The following is an 11,020-nucleotide window of genomic DNA, read 5'->3' as shown; positions in this document are numbered from 1 at the left end:
AATTATGATTACTTATTAGTATAGGTGATGAATATAAACATTTATTGATTCCAATAAATTGCACACTGAATATAAAAATTATAAAATGATCCAATAAAGGTTAGATTTCATATCTAAACTTTATATACTAATGCACACAGTATATCTTTAGCATATTCATATCACAAGGATACAAACCTTAGTTCCTTAGAGAAAAGTTTTAAATCCTTGTGTGAAAATATTAATCCTTTAAATATTCAAACACAAGATTTGCGTTGAGAAAATTTATCTAAAATGACTAAGAGATTTGGTATATGTGTAAAACTAGACCTTTTAATCGTTTTATCTATATGCATATGTTTCAAAGCGTTTTTCAATTATTAGACACCACCAAAATAGTATAGATATTTCATTATGCACGTGAATAAAAAGGATAAAACACAAGAATGATGAAAGATGTTGTATTGCATAAAAAGAACTACAAAGTTTAAGTGCATTACATCCAATCCCAATAAAACTAAGTTTAACTACTCCTATGCATCGAGAACACAAGAGGAGATTTGAATGATGAAAAGGATGAAGGAAGATGAAATTCTTGAACCCTAGAAACACCTCAACTCGTGTCTTGACCTTCAAGTTTGTTTTCACGTTTAAAATTACTCATTTCTTTCACTCTCAACATTTTAAATCATTCACTAAAAAATGTTTTTTCATTAGGTCATAATAACCTCTTGTTGGACCAGAAGTAGCTTTTTCTAACATGTTGGTTTGTTAAACTTGTTGGACGAGTGATGATGACTCACTCGGAGATGATTTCGAACAACATCTCCTCAATCTTCTCCCATGTTCCATTGTCTTGTAAAACAAATAAAAAATAAATAATTATTTATAACTATGAAAATTATATACAAATCTTGTATCTTTAAATATAATTTAACATAAAATAAACGACAAAAAGACAATTAAGAAGTTATAATAAATGTGAATCATAATTAATCATCACACTTATCATGTTTACTTGGTATTTGATATATAGTGCATGATCTAATTCATTTTATAAATTATTATATATTATTCTAGTTTACATATTTTTTATTTGTTTGTATCTTTACAACTTTAAAAATAAATATAAATTATGTTAATTTATTTAATTTTTATAAGCATAATATACTAAATTGTTAAAATAAAATCTATTGATATTTAAATTAAAAATTATATCTTAGTTTACTATTTTTTTTTAAGGTTTAAACACACAAATGATGAAGAATCTCAAGCCGGTCTTCTTGTTTAAAACGATCTCAATTGAATCATAAATTTTGTAAATTCGTAATAATTAAGTCATTTCCGTTAAATGGTAAGAGTGTGTAATATTGATGACGTGATGCACATTGATATAAATCATTTTATTACGTGGAAATAAGATTTAAATTATAATCTTAAATTATGATTTAATTTATAACCTGAGAAAAAGTTAAAAACTTCTTACTATATAGATTTGAGATTTTGAAATTGCAAATTTAAAATTTTGAAAGAAATATCAAAAGAAATCAAGGCAACATCCTTCAGGGGTGGTTACCAAGTAATGAACGAGGACAAGGTAACATCAAACCAAAAACCATCTTCATCATCACTCACACCTAGAAGCCTTCGAAATTTTAAGGGTTGCCCAAACAATAATGAACAGAGTTGCACGAAAAATTATCACCAAACTAGAAATCACAAACGCAAGAGAGCCTAAACCACATCAGCCATTGAAATCGAAAAATCTGCCACCGTCAGTGTCGTTCAAGCTCGTCGGCGCGCCCTCGCCATCTTCATCTTTGTCCAACATTGTGCCACCACGAAGCCTCCTTGTGTATTCATCTTCCACCTTCAGCAGATTGAATCCATGTGCGAACAACGCGAAATCCCAACACACCGCGAGCTGCTCCCTCGTCCTCCACCATTTTCGCTCCCTAAACGAACTTGAAACAAAACCTAAGAACCAGAAACTGCAATCTCCATCACGCTTGAAAACCCAACTCGTGTAATCTTCTATGGGAACTCAAGCCAATCCAAAGAATGTGAATCACGAGTCTTCATCCTTGCATAATCATGGTGAATCCATCAACCTGCAAACAAATCATCGAACCCAATGATAACCATGAAAAAAAAATCCAATTCAAACGTGAAATCATGTCTTCCTTAATCCTCTCCCGAAAAAATTATGAAAATTTCAAGGGCTGCCCAACAACATTTAACAGATCTAAAAAAATCTAAGAAAGAGGTTTCCTATGAGATTTGGAATTACAAAAACTGTTTTTTCCTCTTTCCTTTTGTTTTTTTTACTTTACTAAATTTCATGTCATAATTTAAATTTTATTTCCATATAATAAAATGATCCATTAAATTATATTTCCACATAATAAAATGATTCACCTCCACGTCATTAATGTTTGACGCCCTTTCGGACGAAAAAAGTTTAATTGTTACGAATTTATAAAATTTATGACCTAATTCAGATCATTTTAAAAAAGAGCACCCACTTGAGATTTTTCAATAAATATGAAGATAAACCTCCGATAATTTAAACTTTTTTTCAATTATTAATTGTAAATGAATTTTATTTAAAAAATTATCAAATTACTTTTAGCAAGTCAACTAACAATAATTATACTGTAAAGAATAAAATAAAAATATAAATTGTGTATGATAAGTTATATATATAAATAAAAAAATAAATAGTTTTTAAAAAACAAGTAGTTATTTGAATTTAAAATGTTACTAAAACAATAAAACTAACTGAAAAATAGTTTTTTATTGTAAATAATTATTTAAATTAAAAATATAGTAATTAAAAGGATAAAATTAAAAATTAAAAAATGAGTTGTATTTTTATTATATATAATTATAAATTATATATATATAATATTTAAATATAATTTAAGAGAAAAAAATTGCTAATTTAAAATTTTTGTAATTAAAATTAAAAAAAGTTACAATAAAAAAACAAAATCGTTATTGGATTGTGTTTAAGCCCAATTTCATCAATAGGCAAACAAAAAAATGTCCAATCGAAAAAGAAAACGTCCAAAAGTTCCCATTCTCGGCCAACCAAGCTACTATCAAAAACTGAACCGATATATCATTCTATCACACTCATTTTCACCTTCCCGCTCAACTTTTCCCCTTTTAAAATTTCACCGCCCAATTCAGAGTTATTAATACTTCACCACGATTTCTGAATAAATCCCAATTTAACAAATATCAATCCCTATTCTTGTTTACTGCCGCAATCCACCGTCGCTTCAGCCATGTCCACCAAGCGCAAAACAAGGTCTTCCTCTTCTCCTTCTCTTGCTTCCTCTGTGAAGCGTGTTACTCGTTCATCCGTCACTCTTACTGTTGCTTCCAGTTCTCCTTCTCCTGTCTCTTCCGTCAAGCGTGTTACTCGGAATGTCGCTTCAAATTCTGGTAAGTCTAAGGTTGAGATTGTTGACGTCGCTTCAAATTCTGGTAAGTCTAAGGAAGCCAATTCCTCTGCCGTAAAAAAAGAGACATCTTCCTCTGTTGTCAAAGAAGAGACATCAACCTTCATGGATGTGACACCATCAACACCTGATGGGGAAGAGTCCACTGCGAAATTCATAGGAGAGTCTGTTCCTATTGAGGAAGCCAGAAGGCGCTGGCCCAAACGGTACCAGGAAAAGGTAAGTGAAAAAGAAAACACAATAATTGAAGATCAAACTTTTGGTTTGTGATTTAATAGTAAGCATATTTATTTCTTATGTATTGAATCCTTCAAATGTTTTGGTAGATACTTTATAATAGTCATAAATGTTTCAAATAATTGAGATAAGTGATAAATGTTGATGATATTATTGCTTTTTAATCAGGGTTGTCTATGTGATTTCTAAGTAGTGAGATTTTAGGATTGAGAAATGATTTTTTTACACATAATTTTTATTTATTTAACATTTTTTATTTTTTATTTTTTAAAAAATACAAAAGTTCATTTTTTTTATGATATTTTACCTTTATAATATAATATGTGTTGCATGAATATAAATTTGTATCATCCATCCATTACCTTTTTAGATTATTTTGGTCATATTTTAAACATGTTTAGAGCTTTATTTTAACCAGGTTCATATTATAGGGTTAAAAATGAATGAGTTTGAAAAAATTGGTTTCATCAAAATTTAATACCTATTTGGAGAAAATCACAGTCCACGATATTTTTTTAAATACATTTGGTGGGAATGAATTTAAGGAGAAATAGAAGGTAAAGTAAGTTTAATTGTAGTAAGGTAAATATATTAAGAAATGAAATAATTTAAGATTAAAGATTATAAAATATACTGAGTGAAGTTAATCAATGATACCATAAATTTATGATAAAATTGAATGATCATTATTATTTATTTTATTATTATATTGTTCTTATTATCTATTATTTATTACTATTATTTTAATAGTAATAATTTATATTTTATTATTTCCATTATAATATATTATTTTATTATAAGAATATAATGTATGTATTTTATTATCTTTAAATTTTTTCTTCCGCAAATATCTTTCCACTGAGGAAGAAAGTTTTCAACAAAATGTTTTTTTTTTATTTTTGTTTTTATAATCTTTAAAAAAATACTTTTGCATAATAATAAAACATAAAATTCAAAACAGTTTAATAATTGTTTTTCATACATGTTTTATTATTTTTTAATATTTTGTTAATTATTGTTCATTACATATTTTATAACATAACATTGTTTTGGTAATTATGCTAAAGTTTAATAAAAATTTTAATTCAATAATAATAATTTAATATTTTATTTTTATTATTTTGTCTCAGTGTATATATTTATTTTTCTATTATCACTTAGACCCACATATATATTTAAACAGCAACCCTACCTAGTAAGAATTTGTAATTCTTTTTTTTATATAGTTTTACTCTTTTATTCTTTACATTTTAAAATTTTATACATCTCAGTTCACTACTAAAATTAAGAGAAAAAAACTACTCATGTTTTTTCATCTTTAGATTTTCTCTCATTATTTTTTACACTCAATAAACTTTTTTCAAAAAATAAAACTATTCACCATACAATTATAAAAAGTAATAATAATTATTTATTTTATAATTATTTTTATAAACATGATTTTATAATTTATAATTACATATATTTTTTAAATTATTATAGTAACAAAAATGAATATATAAGTATAAGCTGTAGTAGCAGCTTATAATGATAATCTAATAAGTATTATTCTAATTACTTTGAATAGTTTATAAATGCTATTTTTAAACCATTCAAAGTAAGTGTCAAACTTACAAAGTCAACATATTTTCAGATTTTATGTAATTTTGTATAAATTTGCATGTAACATATATCTGTTTTTGCTAATTTATATTGTTATTATATTATTATTAGCTGAATAATAAGTGTGATTGGGTCTTTGTGTGTATATTTTTTATTATATTCTTATTAATATATATATATATATATATATTATTTTAATGTGATTTTATTCAATATATAAAAAATAAAAATTAAATATACTATATTGAAATTGTCTTGCAATAAAAAATGTGAACAGTTGTCTCTTTTACTGTCTACATGAGAGACTCTTTTTTAGTGATAGGTAGTTTTTTTTTTGGTTATCTTTTTTTATTCGTTATGGTATGCTAAATAGTTTCAGGATTTGTATAGTGATATTTTTCTATACAATCTATGGTTCTAATTCCTGTTGATTCAAAGTTTCACCTATTTATATAGTTTTGTGTATCATTTTCTTTTTAATAGACACATGTTTTAATATATTATTTTCATTATAAAGCATTTGGTAATAATTAAGCTAAAAAATGGCAGTTTTTAGTTTTGTGTAGTATTTTAATAACTGTTATATAGTTTTATGGAATTTGTTTATGCATGCATGTATCTGATAACTTCAAAATATCTAGTGAATCATTTATTACAACACCTAAAACTTTCTAATTGTACTTTTAATTTTTTTCATTCTTTTAGGAAAAGAAAGTGTCTACTGGGTCAAGATCAAACAGGTATATTCAATGTTTGAACTTAAAAGACTGTCCAATTGATTATGGCTATTTGCTTCCTCTTTAGTTAAATCACTTTGTGATTTTGTTCAAAAGAAACCTTCTTTTTGTTTTGTTTTGTACCCACAGGAAGCAGGACGAAGATGAGGAGATTCTTCAAGCTCGACATCACTACACTTGTGCTGAGGTTGATCGATCTACAATATACAAGCTTTTTGACGACGCCCATGTTAAGGTGAGACAGACCAATTGTAAAATTATAGTTTTTTTCTCCATTAAATAATTCTTTGGACTACTTTGAAGATGTGTTGCATACTTTTTTATTTTATATTTAGGCAGATGAAGGGGAACATAATTACATTTGTAAAATTGTGGAGTTATTTGAAGCTATTGATGGATCCCTGTACTTCACCGCACAATGGTATTATAGGGCTAAAGACACTGTGAGTTATAGTTTGTTCTATATTTTAAGATCTGATGTAATACTTGTTTGCAATTATTAGCTGGTGAATTTTTTTTGAATACCTTTCTACTTTTCAGGTCATTAAAAAACTGGCATATCTTATTGAACCAAAACGAGTTTTCTTTTCTGAAGTTCAAGATGACAACCCGTTGGATTGTCTAGTTGAAAAACTTAACATTGGTAGATTACCATTAGATGTAAGTGTGCTGATTGATTGTTTTTTTCATCACTTTCTTATTTTCTTGTATTGGAATTATTAATAATATTAGTGATTTGATTTTTTAATAATTTAATTCAATTGCAGATAGATTTAAATGTGAAGAAGGAAACCATCTCTTCTTATGATTATTATTGTGATACGCAATATCTTTTGCCATACTCCACTTTTGTTAACTTACCATCAGGTTTCATATTTATTTATTTGTATTATTAATATTAGTAATTTTTTGAGTGACATCTCACTTTTGGTATAAACTTTTTTTCAAGAAAACGATGAAACTAGTAGCGAGACTTGTTCTATAATATCCAGTGATACTACTAATGGGGTTGAAAAGTCTGAGGTAGACTCCCAATCTAAGGATGCCTACCTCCCTCACCAGAGTAAGGATATGGAGATGAGACTACTAGATTTATATTCTGGTTGTGGAGCAATGTCAACTGGGTTGTGTCTAGGTGGACAATTATCTGGAGTGAATTTAGTTACAGTGAGTTCTTTATTTGTTTTTAGCAATACAATTCTTTGAATTTTTGTTTTGGCTGTGTCTTTGTTGATATTATTTTTTTTTCCCACAGAAATGGGCTGTAGACTTGAATAAACATGCTTGTGAATCTCTTAAATTAAATCACCCTGAGACTGAGGTAATTTTATTTTTCTTGTTTTTGCTATGCTAATTGCCACACGAGGGAGTTATTTTCAAATTGTATGATATAATGGGTTCCTTATTATTATTATTATTTTGGACTGATTATCTTGACTGTCTGCTAAAATCAGGTCAGAAATGAATCAGCAGAATGTTTTCTTTCATTATTGAAGGAGTGGCAAAAATTATGTAGTTATTTTGATCTAGTTGAAAATAAAGTGTCACATGAGAAATATGTGAATCTTTTTAGTGAGGTGGAAGAAGATGATGATGAAGAAATTAAGGAAGATGGAACTGATGATGAACATGGTGAAATATTTGAAGTTTATGAAATCTTTGCTGTCTGTTATGGTGATCCAAATAAGAAAAAAGAGCAAGGGTTATACTTTAAGGTACTGTTTTTGCCACTTGTTTTCTTTTTCTCTGGTTGGAATTGTAACTTCTTTTATCTGTATGCTAAGCTTGTTTGCATTGATTTTTGCTTTGTAGGTTCATTGGAAGGGTTATGGATCTGATGAGGATTCTTGGGAACCAATTGAAGGTTTAAGGTATGTTAAAGTATTTTACAAACTTGTTCGTATTGATAAATGCTATCTACTTAAATTTGTTGTATTACTTTTTCGTCAATGATAGTGATTTATAATTCTTATCAATGTTTTTGCCACTATACCGTATTCATTATATTCTTATATGCAATGGTTATTTACTATATTTTCAACAGGCATTGTAAGGACAAAATTAATGAATTTGTCATTCAAGGTTTTAAGTCAAATATATTGCCTTTGCCGGTAAGTTGCAGTTAAGTTTGTGTATTATTTGTTTATTTCTTTAAGAGCTGTTTTTAAGTTTGGTGTAACTATGGTGTTGGTACTGTGGTTGAATAGGGAGATGTTGATGTGATTTGTGGTGGACCCCCTTGTCAAGGTATTAGTGGTTTCAACCGGTTCAGAAACAAAGAAAATCCTTTAGATGATGAGAAGAACAAACAAATGGTTGTTTATATGGATATTGTTCAATACCTTAAGCCCAAATTTACATTAATGGAAAATGTGGTTGATATCGTTAAATTTGCGGATGGCTTTCTTGGGAGATATGCTTTGGGTCGTCTCATTCAAATGAATTATCAAGCACGGCTGGGAATTATGGCTGCAGGCTCTTATGGACTTCCTCAGTTTCGTTTGCGCATGTTCTTATGGGGCGCTGCACCTTCTCAGGTCATTCATAGTTAGTTATTTATCATTAAATTTTACTATTGGTGCATGGCCTAATTTATATATGGGATGCAGAAGTTGCCTCAATTCCCACTCCCAACTCATGATGTTATTGTGAGGGGTGTTATTCCCGTAGAGTTCGAGGTATGCAATTGATCAATTACTCAACCTTAAGAATAGATTATTGATTAAAGGCTATTAGTTCAACTTGTCTACTCATTCACTAAAGTTTGTGATACTGTCTTGCTTGCAGACCAACACAGTGGCGTATGACGAAGGACACACCGTTCAACTACAGAGAAAACTGTTATTAAAAGAAGCCATTTCTGACCTTCCTCCGGTATACTTTAAAGCCATCATTTCAGTTTTTCCCAAGCCCTTATCTATTCTTATTGTGTTAGTTTATTGCGGTAAACTTTATCAATGTTCAGGTTCAAAATAGTGAACATCGTGATGAAATGAAATATTGCAAACCTGCTGAAACAGAGTTCCAACGATTCATTAGATCAACCAAAAGTGGTAATACATTATTTTGTTTATGTTTATGCATATGATTTATAAAGTATGTATGATACTTCAATTAAAGTCTGCATGGAGACTTTTTCTTGTTGGAGCTTTAGATTTTTGTTGGAAGTTTTACATTAATTAGATATAAGAGATAATATTAGATATAAGATTAATTCATAATATTAGATATAAGATTAATTCATAATATATAATTGATTGCAAACTTATTTTATAAAACTAGTTTTGTGGGGTAGAATTAAATTTAAAATTTATTTTTTAACATGATATTAGAGTCATTTGTTAAAATCTGTCTTATTGAAATTTTATATTTATTATGTCTTGTTCCACCCTGTTATGTGCTATTTGTTAAAATCTGTCTTATTGAAATTTTATATTTATTATGTCTTGTTCCACCCTGTTATGTGCTTAACTTAGCGAAATTTGATATTTATTAGCTCTATTGTTTCACTCATTTTGAAATAACATGTTAATGTTTAGTTTCATATTCGAAACGTATATGTTTTAGTATGAGAGGGTGTGTTGAAGTCTCACCATTTATTAAAGATAAAGCTAATTCATAATATATACGAATGCAAACTAAGTTGTTAATACACTAGTTGTTTATGATACGTCTGATACTATATATTTTGTGATTATGTGACACTTAAACTTTCCAATGAATGATTGCGTTACGTGTGATGCAGAAATGTTAGGTTTTCAAAGCAAAACAAAATCATCGAAGACTTTGCTGTATGATCATCGTCCTTTAGAATTGAATGCGGATGATTACCAGCGTGTGTGTAGGATTCCTAAAAAGAAGGTGTAGTTCATGGTCATTTGTGATTATCTATTATTATTTATATAGTCTTATCTTTAAGTTTAGTTCTATAATAGTATTTTTTTGTTGTTATCAGGGTGCATGTTTTAGAGATTTACCAGGTGTTCTTGTAGGAACTGATAACAAGGTTGAGTGGGATCCTGATATGGAACGTGTTTATTTGGATTCCGGAAAACCATTGGTAACATGGCTTTCGACAGTCCATTCTAATAATTATATGCTTTTATTCTATAAATCATGGTACTTATTTTTTTTTTACTTAATTGATTCTTTATGATCATTGGTTTACAGGTTCCCGATTACGCCATGTCTTTTGTGAATGGAACTTCTTCAAAGTAAGTTATTTTATTTATTTTTTAAATCAATTTGGATTTTAAGCCCTTATGATCTTGGTTTTCTTACTTTTTCATCATATTACGTTTTGAATCATTTACTAATGCTCTATGATTTTTTCAGACCTTTTGCTCGGTTGTGGTGGGATGAAACTGTTCCGACTGTTGTGACACGAGCAGAACCTCACAATCAGGTATGTTATCATCTATTTGCAATTCAGAATGGTTGTTTACAAAGTCTGTTGTTGAATATAAAATATGTGGTCTTTAGGCAATTTTACACCCAGAACAAGATAGAGTGTTGACTATTCGTGAAAATGCACGACTCCAAGGTTTTCCAGATTTTTACAAGTTGTGTGGACCAGTCAAAGAGAGGTAATAAATTATTTGTTTGATATGTTTATTTTCTTTAGAGGTTTTTTGAATAATTTGATATTTTGGTTATAGGTACATTCAAGTTGGGAATGCAGTGGCTGTTCCAGTGGCTCGTGCTCTTGGATACACGCTAGGACTTGCATTCCAAGGTTCTACTTCTACAAGTGATGGACCATTATATACATTACCTGATAAATTTCCTATGCTTAGAGAACAAGTTTCTTCTGTATCTTCTGAAGATGATGAACAAGTTCTATGACTAGCGTAGAGAACTCCTTTCATTTTGTATCTCCAGAAGAAAACATTGTTGTGTGCTGGGAATATTGTTGTAGTGCTGTTACTGTTGAAAAATTTTCCATTATGTTTTTTTGGGAAACATTTGAGTAATTAAGTAAAATCTTTTAATTTA

At 28.6% G+C, this 11,020-nt stretch overlaps 1 protein-coding gene across 1 annotated transcript; it reads left to right on the top strand.

Annotated features, from left to right (window-relative positions):
• Window positions 1-3,139: 3,139 nt before the first annotated feature.
• Window positions 3,140-11,020, top strand: LOC108343833 (DNA (cytosine-5)-methyltransferase CMT3). The gene is made up of 21 exons (XM_017582236.2): window positions 3,140-3,668; window positions 5,994-6,028; window positions 6,155-6,260; window positions 6,361-6,468; window positions 6,566-6,685; window positions 6,793-6,892; window positions 6,975-7,192; window positions 7,281-7,346; window positions 7,480-7,740; window positions 7,838-7,896; window positions 8,070-8,136; window positions 8,233-8,562; window positions 8,635-8,703; window positions 8,813-8,899; window positions 8,991-9,078; window positions 9,771-9,886; window positions 9,981-10,085; window positions 10,196-10,239; window positions 10,361-10,430; window positions 10,508-10,611; window positions 10,684-11,020. Exons 1-21 carry the CDS (start codon window positions 3,273-3,275, stop codon window positions 10,868-10,870), a joined length of 2,736 nt encoding a protein of 911 aa, XP_017437725.1. The 5' UTR covers window positions 3,140-3,272; the 3' UTR covers window positions 10,871-11,020.

This window comes from Vigna angularis, chromosome 8, assembly GCF_016808095.1.
Source record: "Vigna angularis cultivar LongXiaoDou No.4 chromosome 8, ASM1680809v1, whole genome shotgun sequence".
Taxonomy (NCBI): Eukaryota; Viridiplantae; Streptophyta; class Magnoliopsida; order Fabales; family Fabaceae; genus Vigna; species Vigna angularis.
The sequence above is the reverse complement of the archived record's forward strand: the minus strand, read 5'-3'. Positions and strand labels throughout refer to the sequence as shown.